The sequence below is a fragment of the Coffea eugenioides genome, unplaced genomic scaffold (assembly GCF_003713205.1).
Source record: "Coffea eugenioides isolate CCC68of unplaced genomic scaffold, Ceug_1.0 ScVebR1_2364;HRSCAF=3379, whole genome shotgun sequence".
In the NCBI taxonomy this organism is placed as follows: Eukaryota; Viridiplantae; Streptophyta; class Magnoliopsida; order Gentianales; family Rubiaceae; genus Coffea; species Coffea eugenioides.
This window is the reverse complement of record NW_020862844.1, coordinates 3,336-23,809: the sequence shown is the minus strand read 5'-3', so window position 1 is coordinate 23,809 and position 20,474 is coordinate 3,336. Positions and strand designations below refer to the sequence as shown.

Sequence of the window (20,474 nt, the reverse complement as noted above, 5' to 3'; positions counted from 1 at the left end):
TTAAATAAAAAGCAAAAGTAAATGAAATAAAGGAAAGGAATTAAAGAAAGGCAAGGAAAGCAACGTAGACATGCAATTCACACTTAGCACGTTGGATCACATAGGAGAAATGAAAATCAAGGAGATAGAGGTTACCTCCCTTGCAATTGAGTCCAAATGAAGTGAAATCACTTATTTATCCTCCAAAATAAAAGAAATGGTCAAGGTACCAATTTATTTGGAAAAATTAAAGAAAATAGGCAAAACATCAACTCACTTGATCATAAAGCCCCTAAAGTCATGACTTAAGTGCAATTGACAAAGCATGGTAGTTAATTGAAGCAAACAAGCAATGAAGTTGCAAAATTAAAAGCTACCAAAGACCAAATTGAGGAAATCATGTGATTGATTGGGCCATAGTAGAGTTAGATAAGAAGCAAGGGGTTAGAATGCAATTCTTCCTTTATATTCATGCATGCAATCTACGTAGGAGAAACTTCCTTTGCAGCAAATTCTATTTCCAGCCGTGGCTTCTTGCCATTATCATGCAAACACAGCCCAACAAATATCCAAACTCTACCTATCAAACGTCACTTAAGACGTGCAACTGCATTACAGGATTGAAGCAGAGAAATTGAGCTAATCATCCAAGGTAAAAGGAACATAAACAACAAAGAAAGAAGAACAGAAAAAAATGCAGCAGGAGCTTTCTTCTTCATTTGCCATTAGTTTCATGCAATCTCCTTATCCAGATTAAATGCATTCATGCCGAACATCTCAAGGAAGTCCTGATTGGTTCTCTAACTAAATAAAAGGTGCAAGAAATTGGGACAAGAGAGAGGAAAAGGAGTGAAACATGACTACTATAACTGAACCTTCTTGCTGGTTTCTGGATTCCTTCATCTTTTCTTTGCATATTTCGTTCAAAGCAACTAATAATCCGGTCAGTCATCAGCTACCCAAACTATGCAGTCCATTATCACAACTAAACAACAATCACATGCGAAGATTTAGGAGGACAGAGCATACAAAATATAAGGAACAGCAAATTTCTGCAACTATGAACCAGCGGCTGCCTTTTCTCAAACTTGCGGCAGATTCCAGCAGCAATTACATCCATTTCATCATACAAACAAGTTCATTAAAACAGAAATATTGACCCAAATCAAACATGAAATCTTATTTGCAGGTTTAAGACAGAAAAACTGAATTGGTGAATACCCAAAAACAAACAAAAATAGCAGTAAAAAAAAAAAGAAACAAAGTGCAGCAAGAATTTCAGCCACCTTAGAGCTCATTAGCGGATTGGAGAGCTTGTGGTGGATTGCCGAGAACCAACCTAACGCAATGGACTAAATATGCAAACTAATAACCCATTCAAAGTTCATTTTGGGTTGCATTCATTCAAAGCTTCCTATTGCAAAAGCCCTTGGCAACTTATCAAGACATTAAAACCAGTTTTACGGGAGTGTTTCATGGAGAAAGCAAAACAGAAAAACATTGAGAACGACATACAATTTTTCATCATTCAAACAAAGATCCCAACCATCATCTTAACAACAATGCATTGTTTAAGCCTTTCATTGAATGGATTAAACACTAACACACACGAAACAGCCTAAGATAATGCATCAGGCTACACCACAAACACGTGCATCTTCCGAACGCAGGGAAATGTAAAAATGCAGCAAGATGCGACAAGAACACGACAGATTTCACACAACTTCCTCTTTGCAAATCCAGCATGTTTACAGCATTTATGTGACCCCATGAACTTGTAAATACCCTACTCAAAGCTCCCAAACATCAACCCGACTTACTTCAAATCAAACAGCAAATCATGATTTTTATTACCGCCTTCCTCCTCCCAGAAAATCTGAACACAAAAGACTCCATTTTTTTGGTATCTTCAGCAGTTTTTATCCGATGTAATGAACCCAATGAATCAACAAACCCACAAAACACTAGAGTTCAAACTCATTGCTTAGCAAAAATTGGGAGATACACGCTCCACAGGCCATATGGAAGCTGGTAGAGACAACGGCAACCCACAACAAAAACAGAAAACTAAAAGCAAGAGTCCAGAACCTCTGGTTTACTAAGTTAGAAGCTTCAGGGAAATGATATAAGACTAACTAAAGAAAAAAGATAGATTTACCTGAGGATGCTAGCGTAATCCACGAAGGTGAGGTATTTCAAGGAAATCACGAAGACTGCCAGGATGAACCCAGAAATTATGCTTCAGCGTTTTCCAGCAACGCAGATCCCGTTACTTCAAGCTTCAACCTATTGGCCTGGGAGATAATTTCAGTCACCTACTGTTGACCAAAGCTTGCCCCTTCTCTCTTTTTCCACTCTCGAAGCTTTACCTCACTCCTTCTAGTTTTCTGGTTCACTCTTTCGGTCCCCCCCTTGCCTGATGCCGCCGCCACTTTTTCTCTCGGCTCTTTTTCCTTCCTTTTCTTTTGCTTGTGTTTCTATCCCCCGTTGGTTCTCCCTTTGCGGCTGTCTTGCGGCTTTCCTTTTATATCTAGGAACCACAACCCTAAACCTTCAGCCAGCTCTTCTATATTTACAGCCCAAGGGGCTGCCCGAAGTCCTCCCTTGCAAGCTGCAAAAACGCAGCTTGCAAGTCGCGTTTCTCTTTTTTTTTTTTTTTTTTTTTTTAATAAATACAGAAATGATAAAATAATAATAATAACAAATTGCCAAAAACCAGGTACCCTTTTATCTTCACTTGCACACGAACAACTTTATCTTCACTCGCACATGAGTACTTTCATCTACATTTGCACACCTTCACTCTTACCTTATTACTTTTATCATTTTTCTCACTTCACACAAGCTCACACTTTCACATAGCATGCATTCCACTCATTTTTCACGTCATTTAGGTTTAGGTGTGACCTCTCCAAAAGGATCATTATTGGGCTTCACAATTAATGTGATTGGCACCACTCAACCTTTGGAGAGAAATTTCCCCCAATCCCCCTAGGTCTAGGTTTTTGCATTCATATAGACATATCCAATACGCGATACATACCTTGGGTAGAAAAATTAGGAAAATTGGCTTAAGTCACGCAACTAGCCTTGGCTAGGTCGAAGGGGTGCCTTGGATTTCTGTCCTTGCCTTCCCCTTCGTCAAATGTGACCCCCGATCCCTCTTTTGGTTACGCAGACCCAAAAGTTCTCAAAAAGGGTTTATTTATTTTTTATTCAAAAACAAAAACACTTTTTGGGTGACTTGGTACACCCTAACTCTATACCAAGTGGCGACTCCATTTTTGATACAAAAAAAAACCCTTTTGAACTTCACTTGGCCAAATCGTCGCATTCTGAGTCCCATGGCCTTTTACTTTTCATTTTGCACACGTTCACACATTACACACCACACACCACACAATTCAACTCGAATCGAAAAGTGGGGCGCACAGTAAACTGTAGACACCAAATTTTGAATAATTTTATGTGGCATCTATTTCATGATTGTTTGCATTCGTTGTTTACTTTTAGTTTTAATTTTTAGTTTTAGCTTTTAAGTTTAGAATTAGCGTAGAGTTTTTAGAGAAAAGAAAAGGAAAAAATCAAAAATATGTTGTTTTTATTCAATGCTTTCTTGAAAAGAAAAATTCAAAAAATAGGCTTTAGTTGGATTGGAAAAATGAAAAAAAAGAGAAAGAGGAAAAGGAAAAACCACTCACAAAAAATATTTTTTTTAAATTCAAGTTTAATGTTTTTGTTATTATTTTGTTTCAAATAATGCTTTGAAAAAAAAAGAAGAAGAAAAAAAGGAAAATTTGTTCACAAAAAATATGTTTATTTCTTTAAATTCAATCTTTGGGCACTTTAGTTATTTTTATTAAGTTATTTTGGGAAAAATGAAAAATGAAACAAAAAGAGATGGAAAAATGGTCATTTTTGTTGTTTTTAGTTGTTTAGTTTTTAAATTATTTTCGTTATTATTATTGTTATTATTATCTGGTTTTTGGCAATTTATTATTATTATTATTATTTATATTTTATCATTTCTGTATTTATTAAATTATTAAGTTCAGTTTTAAAAAAAAAAAAAAAAAAAAAAAAAAAAAAAAAGAATTTAAAACCGCGGCATGCAGGCCGCGTTTCTACTCAGCTTGCAAAGAGGGGCTGGGCAGCCCCTTTAGCTGCAAATTTTGGAGAGTGTTGTCGAGGGGTTTAGGGTTGATGACGTCCCATATAAATAGCAAAAGGATGGACAGCCGCAAGGGAGTTTTGGTTCGTGAGGGAGAGCATCGAGGGGCAAAGAGAAAAACGGCAAGGCTAAACGAGAGAGGGGGTTGACGGGCTAAGAAAAAAGATGGAAGAAGGACTGAGAGTGGGCGGCTGAGAGCTTGAAAGCTTCGTGAGAGGAAAAGAGAAAACAACCGAGAGCAAAAAGGGAGAGCTTTCGGTGAGCAAAGGAGAGGGAAAAGGAACAATGACGGACGGATAGGAAAGCAAAGAAACAGCGAGAGAAAAAAAAGGAACCAGAGAATCAGAAAGAGAAGGAGCCGGGAGTTTACAAGGGAAACAACCAGAAAGTGAAAAGGAAAAGGAGTGAAACAGAGGGGAAGGGGAGGATAGAAAGCTGAGAGATTTGAGTTGAGAGCAAAAAGGGAGACAGAAGAACCGTGAAGTGAAGGAGGACGACGAAGCTGAGTGTGGTTCTTCCATCGCAGCGGCTGGTTTCCTGGAGAAGCAGTCGGCGCTCCACCACGCCTTGGTAGCCCAGACCATCGAACAAAGGAGAGGCCACAGTAAGCCATTTCTCCCCTCTAAACATTGAGTTGCATATATATACCTGATTAGGCATTTACAATTTCAAGTCTATGAGTTCCATGTTGCGTCGAAATTAGTTTTTATGCCTGCCGTTGTCTTGCACGATCAGTGGGGAAGGTTTGAAGTCCATTGGTGTTTTGTTCCTAGGTTGAAATTCAATAGCAATCTCCTAGCCTTGAAAAGGAAGGATCTTTTTGGCCTGTTCATTTAATTGGTCAAATGCAAATCATGGGAAAAGTCGCCTGTTTCATTCTATTGTCTGTTGTGGTTTGGATTGTGAAGCCTTTGTCTTGGTTGTTGTTGGAACCTTTTGTTTGGATTGAAATCTGGGAATGGTTGCTCTGTTCATACATCGCATGTTTGCCCAAGCCAAAATTCTGATATGCCGCTTGAGTTGAGAATTTAAGAAAGTTACGGCAGTTTGGTTTCTTCAAGTAGTTGCATTTTTCCAGAATTTTCGTGTGGTACCTTTCCAAGTTTCTGGTCATTTGATTGTGATCATCATGTAGTTTTTGTTGCTCAGTAAAGTGGGATATTGAAATGAGGAATATCTAATCAAAGCCTTGTCTATGAACCAAAACTTGGTCTGCACGATGAAAAGGAAAAATCTGGTTACCAAAACCATTTCTGCATTTATTTTTCAGAGCTTTGGGACGATGCATTTCTATTTTTTCTGGTCATTTAGATTGTGATCATTGTGCAATTTGTTGCTTAGCTTAAGGTTGTAATGTTGGGTCGAAAAACATCTAATCCAAAGCTGTTTTTGAATCGAAAATCTAAGTTGAAAGCAAAGTGCAGCAGTTTTTATTTTCGGTGGTTGAAGCTTAATTAAATCAGTCGCATAAGCTGCTTGTTTTCGTTCATTGCATGAAACTTAGCATGAAAATCCTCCAAGAGTCCCATTGTTCATAGGTGTTTAGCCATGTTGGATTGGAGTAATTTCAAGGCTGTTGTACGCATTTGCTTTGCTGAAATGCAGAACTTTGCACATGAAAATTTGCAGCAGAACCAAAAAAAGTTGTCGCATTCTCTTTGCTGTTTCCTTACCTGCATTGGCTCACTAAAGTGTCGGCCATTCAGTTTGTTAGTTAACCTTGTTTGCAAAAAGAAGATTTGGAAGATTGGTTTGGGTTTACATGTTTGGGTTTTGGAACATTCGAACCATGACCAGACAATTGCTAAAAAGGAATGAACTAGAATTCTGCCAAGCCATCTTCTAACATTTTGAACAATTTCCCTGCTATGTTTTTGCTTTGCTTGGATGTTGAAATCATGTTGCATGTTGCTGGGATAAAGGTTTTGGACGTCTTGGTTGAAATGTTTTGATCAAACTTGTGCTGAAGTTGGAGTTTGCTTGCAAAAAGTGTAACCTGCGGTAATATTTCTTGATTGCAGAAACACTTCTTCATTGCAGAACCTGTTTCACGTTCTTGCATGATTTGCATGAAAATGCTTTCTAAAAATTACACTTTGGCCCCTCAAGTCTCCCCCAAAGCTACTAAGGCCCAAAAACTTTGGATCACATACCCCATAATGAATAACTTAAATAAAAAGCAAAAGTAAATGAAATAAAGGAAAGGAATTAAAGAAAGGCAAGGAAAGCAACGTAGACATGCAATTCACACTTAGCACGTTGGATCACATAGGAGAAATGAAAATCAAGGAGATAGAGGTTACCTCCCTTGCAATTGAGTCCAAATGAAGTGAAATCACTTATTTATCCTCCAAAATAAAAGAAATGGTCAAGGTACCAATTTATTTGGAAAAATTAAAGAAAATAGGCAAAACATCAACTCACTTGATCATAAAGCCCCTAAAGTCATGACTTAAGTGCAATTGACAAAGCATGGTAGTTAATTGAAGCAAACAAGCAATGAAGTTGCAAAATTAAAAGCTACCAAAGACCAAATTGAGGAAATCATGTGATTGATTGGGCCATAGTAGAGTTAGATAAGAAGCAAGGGGTTAGAATGCAATTCTTCCTTTATATTCATGCATGCAATCTACGTAGGAGAAACTTCCTTTGCAGCAAATTCTATTTCCAGCCGTGGCTTCTTGCCATTATCATGCAAACACAGCCCAACAAATATCCAAACTCTACCTATCAAACGTCACTTAAGACGTGCAACTGCATTACAGGATTGAAGCAGAGAAATTGAGCTAATCATCCAAGGTAAAAGGAACATAAACAACAAAGAAAGAAGAACAGAAAAAAATGCAGCAGGAGCTTTCTTCTTCATTTGCCATTAGTTTCATGCAATCTCCTTATCCAGATTAAATGCATTCATGCCGAACATCTCAAGGAAGTCCTGATTGGTTCTCTAACTAAATAAAAGGTGCAAGAAATTGGGACAAGAGAGAGGAAAAGGAGTGAAACATGACTACTATAACTGAACCTTCTTGCTGGTTTCTGGATTCCTTCATCTTTTCTTTGCATATTTCGTTCAAAGCAACTAATAATCCGGTCAGTCATCAGCTACCCAAACTATGCAGTCCATTATCACAACTAAACAACAATCACATGCGAAGATTTAGGAGGACAGAGCATACAAAATATAAGGAACAGCAAATTTCTGCAACTATGAACCAGCGGCTGCCTTTTCTCAAACTTGCGGCAGATTCCAGCAGCAATTACATCCATTTCATCATACAAACAAGTTCATTAAAACAGAAATATTGACCCAAATCAAACATGAAATCTTATTTGCAGGTTTAAGACAGAAAAACTGAATTGGTGAATACCCAAAAACAAACAAAAATAGCAGTAAAAAAAAAAAGAAACAAAGTGCAGCAAGAATTTCAGCCACCTTAGAGCTCATTAGCGGATTGGAGAGCTTGTGGTGGATTGCCGAGAACCAACCTAACGCAATGGACTAAATATGCAAACTAATAACCCATTCAAAGTTCATTTTGGGTTGCATTCATTCAAAGCTTCCTATTGCAAAAGCCCTTGGCAACTTATCAAGACATTAAAACCAGTTTTACGGGAGTGTTTCATGGAGAAAGCAAAACAGAAAAACATTGAGAACGACATACAATTTTTCATCATTCAAACAAAGATCCCAACCATCATCTTAACAACAATGCATTGTTTAAGCCTTTCATTGAATGGATTAAACACTAACACACACGAAACAGCCTAAGATAATGCATCAGGCTACACCACAAACACGTGCATCTTCCGAACGCAGGGAAATGTAAAAATGCAGCAAGATGCGACAAGAACACGACAGATTTCACACAACTTCCTCTTTGCAAATCCAGCATGTTTACAGCATTTATGTGACCCCATGAACTTGTAAATACCCTACTCAAAGCTCCCAAACATCAACCCGACTTACTTCAAATCAAACAGCAAATCATGATTTTTATTACCGCCTTCCTCCTCCCAGAAAATCTGAACACAAAAGACTCCATTTTTTTGGTATCTTCAGCAGTTTTTATCCGATGTAATGAACCCAATGAATCAACAAACCCACAAAACACTAGAGTTCAAACTCATTGCTTAGCAAAAATTGGGAGATACACGCTCCACAGGCCATATGGAAGCTGGTAGAGACAACGGCAACCCACAACAAAAACAGAAAACTAAAAGCAAGAGTCCAGAACCTCTGGTTTACTAAGTTAGAAGCTTCAGGGAAATGATATAAGACTAACTAAAGAAAAAAGATAGATTTACCTGAGGATGCTAGCGTAATCCACGAAGGTGAGGTATTTCAAGGAAATCACGAAGACTGCCAGGATGAACCCAGAAATTATGCTTCAGCGTTTTCCAGCAACGCAGATCCCGTTACTTCAAGCTTCAACCTATTGGCCTGGGAGATAATTTCAGTCACCTACTGTTGACCAAAGCTTGCCCCTTCTCTCTTTTTCCACTCTCGAAGCTTTACCTCACTCCTTCTAGTTTTCTGGTTCACTCTTTCGGTCCCCCCCTTGCCTGATGCCGCCGCCACTTTTTCTCTCGGCTCTTTTTCCTTCCTTTTCTTTTGCTTGTGTTTCTATCCCCCGTTGGTTCTCCCTTTGCGGCTGTCTTGCGGCTTTCCTTTTATATCTAGGAACCACAACCCTAAACCTTCAGCCAGCTCTTCTATATTTACAGCCCAAGGGGCTGCCCGAAGTCCTCCCTTGCAAGCTGCAAAAACGCAGCTTGCAAGTCGCGTTTTCTTTTTTTTTTTTTTTTTTTTTTTAATAAATACAGAAATGATAAAATAATAATAATAACAAATTGCCAAAAACCAGGTACCCTTTTATCTTCACTTGCACACGAACAACTTTATCTTCACTCGCACATGAGTACTTTCATCTACATTTGCACACCTTCACTCTTACCTTATTACTTTTATCATTTTTCTCACTTCACACAAGCTCACACTTTCACATAGCATGCATTCCACTCATTTTTCACGTCATTTAGGTTTAGGTGTGACCTCTCCAAAAGGATCATTATTGGGCTTCACAATTAATGTGATTGGCACCACTCAACCTTTGGAGAGAAATTTCCCCCAATCCCCCTAGGTCTAGGTTTTTGCATTCATATAGACATATCCAATACGCGATACATACCTTGGGTAGAAAAATTAGGAAAATTGGCTTAAGTCACGCAACTAGCCTTGGCTAGGTCGAAGGGGTGCCTTGGATTTCTGTCCTTGCCTTCCCCTTCGTCAAATGTGACCCCCGATCCCTCTTTTGGTTACGCAGACCCAAAAGTTCTCAAAAAGGGTTTATTTATTTTTTATTCAAAAACAAAAACACTTTTTGGGTGACTTGGTACACCCTAACTCTATACCAAGTGGCGACTCCATTTTTGATACAAAAAAAACCCTTTTGAACTTCACTTGGCCAAATCGTCGCATTCTGAGTCCCATGGCCTTTTACTTTTCATTTTGCACACGTTCACACATTACACACCACACACCACACAATTCAACTCGAATCGAAAAGTGGGGCGCACAGTAAACTGTAGACACCAAATTTTGAATAATTTTATGTGGCATCTATTTCATGATTGTTTGCATTCGTTGTTTACTTTTAGTTTTAATTTTTAGTTTTAGCTTTTAAGTTTAGAATTAGCGTAGAGTTTTTAGAGAAAAGAAAAGGAAAAAATCAAAAATATGTTGTTTTTATTCAATGCTTTCTTGAAAAGAAAAATTCAAAAAATAGGCTTTAGTTGGATTGGAAAAATGAAAAAAAAGAGAAAGAGGAAAAGGAAAAACCACTCACAAAAAATATTTTTTTTAAATTCAAGTTTAATGTTTTTGTTATTATTTTGTTTCAAATAATGCTTTGAAAAAAAAAGAAGAAGAAAAAAAGGAAAATTTGTTCACAAAAAATATGTTTATTTCTTTAAATTCAATCTTTGGGCACTTTAGTTATTTTTATTAAGTTATTTTGGGAAAAATGAAAAATGAAACAAAAAGAGATGGAAAAATGGTCATTTTTGTTGTTTTTAGTTGTTTAGTTTTTAAATTATTTTCGTTATTATTATTGTTATTATTATCTGGTTTTTGGCAATTTATTATTATTATTATTATTTATATTTTATCATTTCTGTATTTATTAAATTATTAAGTTCAGTTTTAAAAAAAAAAAAAAAAAAAAAAAAGAATTTAAAACCGCGGCATGCAGGCCGCGTTTCTACTCAGCTTGCAAAGAGGGGCTGGGCAGCCCCTTTAGCTGCAAATTTTGGAGAGTGTTGTCGAGGGGTTTAGGGTTGATGACGTCCCATATAAATAGCAAAAGGATGGACAGCCGCAAGGGAGTTTTGGTTCGTGAGGGAGAGCATCGAGGGGCAAAGAGAAAAACGGCAAGGCTAAACGAGAGAGGGGGTTGACGGGCTAAGAAAAAAGATGGAAGAAGGACTGAGAGTGGGCGGCTGAGAGCTTGAAAGCTTCGTGAGAGGAAAAGAGAAAACAACCGAGAGCAAAAAGGGAGAGCTTTCGGTGAGCAAAGGAGAGGGAAAAGGAACAATGACGGACGGATAGGAAAGCAAAGAAACAGCGAGAGAAAAAAAAGGAACCAGAGAATCAGAAAGAGAAGGAGCCGGGAGTTTACAAGGGAAACAACCAGAAAGTGAAAAGGAAAAGGAGTGAAACAGAGGGGAAGGGGAGGATAGAAAGCTGAGAGATTTGAGTTGAGAGCAAAAAGGGAGACAGAAGAACCGTGAAGTGAAGGAGGACGACGAAGCTGAGTGTGGTTCTTCCATCGCAGCGGCTGGTTTCCTGGAGAAGCAGTCGGCGCTCCACCACGCCTTGGTAGCCCAGACCATCGAACAAAGGAGAGGCCACAGTAAGCCATTTCTCCCCTCTAAACATTGAGTTGCATATATATACCTGATTAGGCATTTACAATTTCAAGTCTATGAGTTCCATGTTGCGTCGAAATTAGTTTTTATGCCTGCCGTTGTCTTGCACGATCAGTGGGGAAGGTTTGAAGTCCATTGGTGTTTTGTTCCTAGGTTGAAATTCAATAGCAATCTCCTAGCCTTGAAAAGGAAGGATCTTTTTGGCCTGTTCATTTAATTGGTCAAATGCAAATCATGGGAAAAGTCGCCTGTTTCATTCTATTGTCTGTTGTGGTTTGGATTGTGAAGCCTTTGTCTTGGTTGTTGTTGGAACCTTTTGTTTGGATTGAAATCTGGGAATGGTTGCTCTGTTCATACATCGCATGTTTGCCCAAGCCAAAATTCTGATATGCCGCTTGAGTTGAGAATTTAAGAAAGTTACGGCAGTTTGGTTTCTTCAAGTAGTTGCATTTTTCCAGAATTTTCGTGTGGTACCTTTCCAAGTTTCTGGTCATTTGATTGTGATCATCATGTAGTTTTTGTTGCTCAGTAAAGTGGGATATTGAAATGAGGAATATCTAATCAAAGCCTTGTCTATGAACCAAAACTTGGTCTGCACGATGAAAAGGAAAAATCTGGTTACCAAAACCATTTCTGCATTTATTTTTCAGAGCTTTGGGACGATGCATTTCTATTTTTTCTGGTCATTTAGATTGTGATCATTGTGCAATTTGTTGCTTAGCTTAAGGTTGTAATGTTGGGTCGAAAAACATCTAATCCAAAGCTGTTTTTGAATCGAAAATCTAAGTTGAAAGCAAAGTGCAGCAGTTTTTATTTTCGGTGGTTGAAGCTTAATTAAATCAGTCGCATAAGCTGCTTGTTTTCGTTCATTGCATGAAACTTAGCATGAAAATCCTCCAAGAGTCCCATTGTTCATAGGTGTTTAGCCATGTTGGATTGGAGTAATTTCAAGGCTGTTGTACGCATTTGCTTTGCTGAAATGCAGAACTTTGCACATGAAAATTTGCAGCAGAACCAAAAAAAGTTGTCGCATTCTCTTTGCTGTTTCCTTACCTGCATTGGCTCACTAAAGTGTCGGCCATTCAGTTTGTTAGTTAACCTTGTTTGCAAAAAGAAGATTTGGAAGATTGGTTTGGGTTTACATGTTTGGGTTTTGGAACATTCGAACCATGACCAGACAATTGCTAAAAAGGAATGAACTAGAATTCTGCCAAGCCATCTTCTAACATTTTGAACAATTTCCCTGCTATGTTTTTGCTTTGCTTGGATGTTGAAATCATGTTGCATGTTGCTGGGATAAAGGTTTTGGACGTCTTGGTTGAAATGTTTTGATCAAACTTGTGCTGAAGTTGGAGTTTGCTTGCAAAAAGTGTAACCTGCGGTAATATTTCTTGATTGCAGAAACACTTCTTCATTGCAGAACCTGTTTCACGTTCTTGCATGATTTGCATGAAAATGCTTTCTAAAAATTACACTTTGGCCCCTCAAGTCTCCCCCAAAGCTACTAAGGCCCAAAAACTTTGGATCACATACCCCATAATGAATAACTTAAATAAAAAGCAAAAGTAAATGAAATAAAGGAAAGGAATTAAAGAAAGGCAAGGAAAGCAACGTAGACATGCAATTCACACTTAGCACGTTGGATCACATAGGAGAAATGAAAATCAAGGAGATAGAGGTTACCTCCCTTGCAATTGAGTCCAAATGAAGTGAAATCACTTATTTATCCTCCAAAATAAAAGAAATGGTCAAGGTACCAATTTATTTGGAAAAATTAAAGAAAATAGGCAAAACATCAACTCACTTGATCATAAAGCCCCTAAAGTCATGACTTAAGTGCAATTGACAAAGCATGGTAGTTAATTGAAGCAAACAAGCAATGAAGTTGCAAAATTAAAAGCTACCAAAGACCAAATTGAGGAAATCATGTGATTGATTGGGCCATAGTAGAGTTAGATAAGAAGCAAGGGGTTAGAATGCAATTCTTCCTTTATATTCATGCATGCAATCTACGTAGGAGAAACTTCCTTTGCAGCAAATTCTATTTCCAGCCGTGGCTTCTTGCCATTATCATGCAAACACAGCCCAACAAATATCCAAACTCTACCTATCAAACGTCACTTAAGACGTGCAACTGCATTACAGGATTGAAGCAGAGAAATTGAGCTAATCATCCAAGGTAAAAGGAACATAAACAACAAAGAAAGAAGAACAGAAAAAAATGCAGCAGGAGCTTTCTTCTTCATTTGCCATTAGTTTCATGCAATCTCCTTATCCAGATTAAATGCATTCATGCCGAACATCTCAAGGAAGTCCTGATTGGTTCTCTAACTAAATAAAAGGTGCAAGAAATTGGGACAAGAGAGAGGAAAAGGAGTGAAACATGACTACTATAACTGAACCTTCTTGCTGGTTTCTGGATTCCTTCATCTTTTCTTTGCATATTTCGTTCAAAGCAACTAATAATCCGGTCAGTCATCAGCTACCCAAACTATGCAGTCCATTATCACAACTAAACAACAATCACATGCGAAGATTTAGGAGGACAGAGCATACAAAATATAAGGAACAGCAAATTTCTGCAACTATGAACCAGCGGCTGCCTTTTCTCAAACTTGCGGCAGATTCCAGCAGCAATTACATCCATTTCATCATACAAACAAGTTCATTAAAACAGAAATATTGACCCAAATCAAACATGAAATCTTATTTGCAGGTTTAAGACAGAAAAACTGAATTGGTGAATACCCAAAAACAAACAAAAATAGCAGTAAAAAAAAAAAGAAACAAAGTGCAGCAAGAATTTCAGCCACCTTAGAGCTCATTAGCGGATTGGAGAGCTTGTGGTGGATTGCCGAGAACCAACCTAACGCAATGGACTAAATATGCAAACTAATAACCCATTCAAAGTTCATTTTGGGTTGCATTCATTCAAAGCTTCCTATTGCAAAAGCCCTTGGCAACTTATCAAGACATTAAAACCAGTTTTACGGGAGTGTTTCATGGAGAAAGCAAAACAGAAAAACATTGAGAACGACATACAATTTTTCATCATTCAAACAAAGATCCCAACCATCATCTTAACAACAATGCATTGTTTAAGCCTTTCATTGAATGGATTAAACACTAACACACACGAAACAGCCTAAGATAATGCATCAGGCTACACCACAAACACGTGCATCTTCCGAACGCAGGGAAATGTAAAAATGCAGCAAGATGCGACAAGAACACGACAGATTTCACACAACTTCCTCTTTGCAAATCCAGCATGTTTACAGCATTTATGTGACCCCATGAACTTGTAAATACCCTACTCAAAGCTCCCAAACATCAACCCGACTTACTTCAAATCAAACAGCAAATCATGATTTTTATTACCGCCTTCCTCCTCCAATAATGAAAATAATTTAAAAACTAAACAACTAAAAACAACAAAAATGGCCATTTTTCCATCTTTTTTGTTTCATTTTCATATTTTTCATTTTTTCTTTCAAGAAAGCATTGAATTTAAATTACAAACGACTAAATCATATTTTTTTTTGAATGCTTTTTCTTTTTTTCTTTTTCCCTTTTTCAACAAATTCTATGATAAAACTTAAAAATAAAAATAAAACTGGAAACTAAAAACTAAAAATGAACACAACAAATAAAAAACTAAAAATGAAATTTCACCAAAAATTTGGTGTCTACAGAGAAAACACCCAAGAAAGATTTATGCCAAAAATCCATCTCTGTTTTAAAATAAAAAATGGGAAAAATGGTGGCAAGTGTAATATGGTGAAAAAGAATAGATGTTACTCAACAAAATCTGATTGTTGTTGGCCTCCAATAAAGACAGCATGGCAAGCTCAATGGAAGGTCAAAGATTGTCACCCAAAAGCAATATTCATCATGTAACATTGTAACCCTCTCATTTACAAGTGAACAAAAGATAGCTTATGCCCAAAAAAAAAAAAAACTTATGCATTTTTTTTTCTTCAAAAGAAAAAAAAATGAAAAGCCAGGATTACAATTTAGAATTCAAACATAATTAAGAGTTTTAATCATTGCTTACAGTCAACAAGCAATTTACATGAAAGTGACAAGGCCAAATGTCAAAATAAAAAAATTCATTAAACGGATAAAGAATTTTTGACTATCAAGTGATCTAATATGACTCATTATTTTAAAAAAAAAAAAGAAAAAACAATTTGTCGGGAAGTAGCCGTTAAAGTCTGAAAATAGGACTTCAAAATTTTCACACTGTAACACATTTGTGAGCCTATGCTGGCATTTTTGCGGGATCTCTGAATACAAATCACGAGTTAGAACTATTTTTCATCAATTTCGTCCACTGTTAACTTATTTCATGTTAGAGAAAAAAAAATGAAAATAGCATGAGTAATTAAATTTGGTCCTGACTTCCAAGTGTATTTAAGGGATCCACTCATGCACCATTTACTCTTTCTCCCATTCCCAACCAATTCACATCTCCCTGAGCCCAAGCCCCCCGCAGCCGCTGGTCATAAGTTTGCAGGTATTCATCCTCTTCTACATGGAAATTTTTCTTAAGGAAAGAGATTAATCACAAAGAAAAAAAAATACCCAGTCTGACATTGGATTGGAGCAAATGTCTCAATTTTATTCAAATGTTGCAGTTGAATTTCTTGATTTTTGAGATTCCACCTCGATTGTACTTAGGTTGCCCTGCATGCCATCCCCATTTGGTAAGATTAGAATTGATTTTGAGGAATTTATCTTGATTGTTTAGGGGTTACAGACTTATATGACAAAATCCTAATTCAGGTAAGCTGTGCATGTATTGGATTTTGATTGAAATCCAATTCCCACTGTTTGAAATACATTTCTGCGCATGATTTTTTTCATAGGATCTATTTATCTTCATCTGTTTGTGATTGTTTCTGCACATGAGTTCTTATAGAATCTATTTATCTTCATCTGTTATGTTGATCATCCTGGCAGAGGATCATGGTTTTGCTAAATCAAGACTCCTGTTTCATTATTCAAACACTTTTTTTTTAAGCCAAGTTTGACTTGTTCCATTTTTTTCCCTCCTCCATTTTTTCCCCTGTCATCATGCTGTAATCTGCAACTGTACCTGCCCTGGTCTAAATGTTGTCGTTGTTTTGGGAGTTTCACTGCAGAAGAATTGAAGAGGAGAAATGGAGGGATTTCTAAAGATCCTTTGTCATCAGAGAATAAATAATTTATTTGTTTATTTTTGTCGAGCCCTTGAAAAATGCGGGAAAAAAGATCGTTAGTTTAAACTTGCGGATTTCCCAACTTTGCCCTTGCGGAACTATTGGAATATGATGCAACAAAATAAAGGGAAAATCGAGTAACTTCTTCTTTTCTTTTCACTGCCAAACTAACGAAAGGAACTTGAATTTGTTCTCTATCCTAGAATTCCCAAATAGATGAATTTTGATTAGATGGGAAGGGGTAACGAACAATTAACAAACTCAACAAATGAACAGTGGTATAGATTGACATCTAATGACGCAGTTTTTCTCATTTTTGAATGATCATGAATAATTGTAAAAAATTAGTTTACTTTCTTGAAAAATGACTAGTGATAAGGGCCCACCCGAAGTATGTAATTTAGGAACAATCATTTTTTATATGAAAGAATTTAGTATAAAATTTTCATGAACAAAAAAAAAAAAAAACTTTGATCTTTTAAAAATTTTTTGAATGAAATTTTAATTAATTTGGTGGTTACATTTTTGCAAATGGTTATGGGTGAAAATTAGTGTGATTACATTGGTTGGTAATATGTGATTAGATGGTAAAGTTATAATTCAATGATTGTGAAAAGTTAAAAATCTAAAAAGTGACCAAAAAAAAAAGTTCACTGCAAATTCAATGCTCTCCCTTTATATATAATATATATAGTATAGATAGTTTTGACGTTTACATGATTATCCAAGTCGTGATTGCGCCATTCTACGCTACTAGTCCGACTAGATGTGGATAATTTTATTTTTTTTTAGAACACTTTTCTCGCTTTAATTTCAATTTTTGCTTTTTTTTTTGAAGAAAAAAAAAAGTATATCTAAACTTGAATTTTGAAGATCTTATTCTAACGTTATTCTTTCTACTGCAGGAAGTGTTACTAAGGTTTCTTTTGATATTTGTCCATCATGGAACCAGGTAGTCTTTACGAATTCACTAAGCTCTTCAATCAGTACCCTTTGACACGGACTACTAATGAAATATCAATGATTTCATTTTGTTGGTCATTGACAGGGAACGAGGTGCAACCTAAGACAACTCGGAAGGATGCGAACCTTAATCACTTCTCCCGGCTGTCTGATTCGATCATTCATCACATCTATTCGTTTTTACCCACCCGAGATGTTGCCTGCACCTCCATCCTGTCCAAGTCCTGGTATCGTATCTGGACCCTTTATTCATTTGTTGTCTACCATTTTATCTGCACTTCGTCGGACCAGGTCGAAGAACAAGAAGAAAAAGGAGTAGGATGGGTTCAAGAACGTGGTGCAGAGGTTCCTGGTCCAACGTTTGACTGTACTGGCAGTGGCAGCAGAAGAGGCGATTTCCTGTCAATGGCAGGAAAATTCATCAGACGGCGCTTTATAGAAAACTTAAATATACAGAGATTCCAATTGTACATTGACTGCCCTAAGATGGGCTCACTGGCTCGAAGATTGGATCTATGGATTGATTATGCAATGATGAGGTCTGTGCCAGAGCTTGTTCTTCGCATTGACTGCTTCACCAGTGGTAAAGATGTTGGTCATCGCGTTAACGCTTTTTCGAATCGTCAAAGGCTCCATTATGCTATACCTCAATTTGTTGTTGAAGCTAGGTGGCTAAAAATTTTGGGCTTGAGCGGTTGTAGATTTACGACTTGTTTGGACATCAAACTTCCCCAGCTTCAGAGCCTTTCATTATGTCATTCCTGCTTTGATGATAAGTCTCTATTGGAAAGGTTTCTCCTTGGATGCCCACTGGTTGAGTATGTGAAGATATCATACTGCAGTTGGATGGACAAACTTCTCTCTGTCCCGAACTTACCTGAATTGAAGGATTTTGAGTGTTTGTTCTGTGATATGGTTGACATTATTCAAATCAATGCAGCTAAGCTTCGTACTTTCTCATTTGCGACATTGAAAGAAGTCAAAGAACTTTGGCCATTGACCATTGACTGGACAGCCTGTGCTACAGCACTGAAGGAGTTGAAGATATATGCGAATGGTGCCGCTGACATAGATATGTTAGAGACACCGATATCTCAGCTTCTCTTTCTTGAAACATTGGATATACGCGGCTGCAAAAGTTATGCGGGTTTCAAGATCTCAAACCAAAATCTCAAGAGATTGATCTTTAGAGATTGCAGTCACATGTCAGCTACTCAACTTGATGCTCCAAAGTTAGAGTTGCTTGAATTCAACAACTGCGATAAACCTTTTCTTCCTTGCAATGCGTCGAAAAAACTTCAGATTCACTTTAGTTTGTTCTTTAGAGGACATTCAATTGAGTGGCTTTTGCGATTGAAGTATTTTCACAGGACGTTAGAGCATTGGGAAGATTTGAAACTGATCGTCTATCCTGAACATCAGGTACTACACTTCTTTCTTAACCACTTAGCTAAGGTTCCGTGAATATGTTTTTGTTGCTTTACTTGGTTTGAGAGTTATATGTGATGCTATTCGACAATGGACGTAAAAATCTTTACCCCTCCCTTTTCTCTCTTCTCTATGCATGGGTTTCTGAGTTTCAATTCTTTTGCAGATGAAGATTACGGATGAGCTGCCAATCAAGGTTTGGTCTTCTATCCATCATCTAGCTCATTAAATATTCTTTTGAATCTATAATGTCCCCTTTAATTTTTCTTTTCAAACTATACTTCCCAATGGAATTATTCTTGTGCAGGACATGGCCATTCATGACAGACTGAGTAGGGTAAGCTGTTCTTACCTTTTAATATATAAATTTAGATTAGTGATGCCCTCTTTATCGATGTATTCAAACTGCAATCCTGTGAACGTATGATTTGTAGCATGCAAATTAAATAACTTTTGTACACATTGAAAAAAAAATTGTTTCATTGCGTCGCATATTTACTCAGATTAGCTCGACCTGTGTACTAACCTTCCTTTGCTGATCATTTTCTTACCTACATGTCAGTTTGTACTAGAAAAGGCCAGGGAACTTAGCAGTAGTCCGGGCAAAGACCAGAGGCTAATCAGTTGCGAGCTGGATACCTCTGAAGCAGTTGACTATCCACCGGATCCAGGCGCAGAAGTCTTTAATGTGAAACACTCAAGTCCTGGCAGCAAGGCTTCTAAAATAACATTCTTGTGGAAGTATGATGCTTCCCAACAAAGGTTTATACTGTAGTCCAAAACTTTGGCTTAGAATTTCTGGGATTTGAACTTCATTTTTCAGCTTGTTTTGATGTTTCATCTTTAACTTGTGTATTTAAGTTTTCTGGATTGGTACATCACTTTTCATACTATCTTTTTTTTTTTTTTTGTTGTTTCATATTTGACTTGTATGATTGTATCAACTATTTAGATATAAGCACGTACAATTCTTCATTTCAAAGTGGTATGTGTTGGTATTGATGGCTGAAAAGAAAGAATAAATTCTTGAATTATGATGAAAAAAAAAAAGAGTTTCTACAGGCAAGGCTATTGGCAGAGGCGTTTCTAAAATGAGGTCGTTTGCATTTGTAACTTACTTAGCTCGCATTTGTCGAATGCGAGCTAGGATACATTTTTTAAAAAAACCTCGCATTTCTCAGTCTCTTTCACCTAAACCCAAAAACAGAGCTCCGTTCTTTACATCAAACATTCGGCATTCAAATCCATAAGCAGAGGGGCAGAAATCGGAACGAAACTTTGCACATGCACATCCAGCTCACTCTCTCGTCTTTTGCTTAGCTAGACACCAGTCCAAGCTTCCAAGAGGAAATTGCCCAAAATCCCTCAATCTCTTTCTTTCTCGTCGGTTGTTGTCCACCATTTTTGAGCTTCCACCAGACGCCATTTGCACGCCAACCAGCTGCCATTTCTGCCTCAGCAGTCATCCCCAACCAATTTTGTGACCCTTTGCGCTGCACATTTTCTTTTCCCTTTGCAAATGGCTTTCAAATTCGTGGCTGTGCTCTGTAGCTCACAAACAGCATAAAAGGTATGAACTTTTGTTGCAAAGTCTGATTTTTATGCGTTTTATATTTATTTAATACTTTAATCCGATGTAAAGTTCAGATTTGATGTCAATTTGCATGTAAATATCATGTGGGTTGTGCTGCTTTTTCCATTTTTTTCTGTCGAGTCTGAGGAAATATCTTCTGGGAGGGGAAATCCTTGGGTCAAATGACCCACTGCACCCCAGAGCCAGAGTAAACGTAAATACAGAAAGA

The 20,474-nt window shown here is 37.2% G+C and overlaps 1 protein-coding gene across 1 annotated transcript; it reads left to right on the top strand.

Annotated features, from left to right (window-relative positions):
* Positions 1-17,223: 17,223 nt before the first annotated feature.
* Positions 17,224-19,434, top strand: LOC113756468 (the record flags this gene model as incomplete). Its single annotated transcript, XM_027300145.1, has 4 exons — positions 17,224-18,666; positions 18,839-18,868; positions 18,980-19,009; positions 19,235-19,434. Coding segments are annotated over exons 1-4 (1,703 nt in total), but the record flags the coding sequence as incomplete, so codon positions are not given.
* Positions 19,435-20,474: the final 1,040 nt, after the last annotated feature.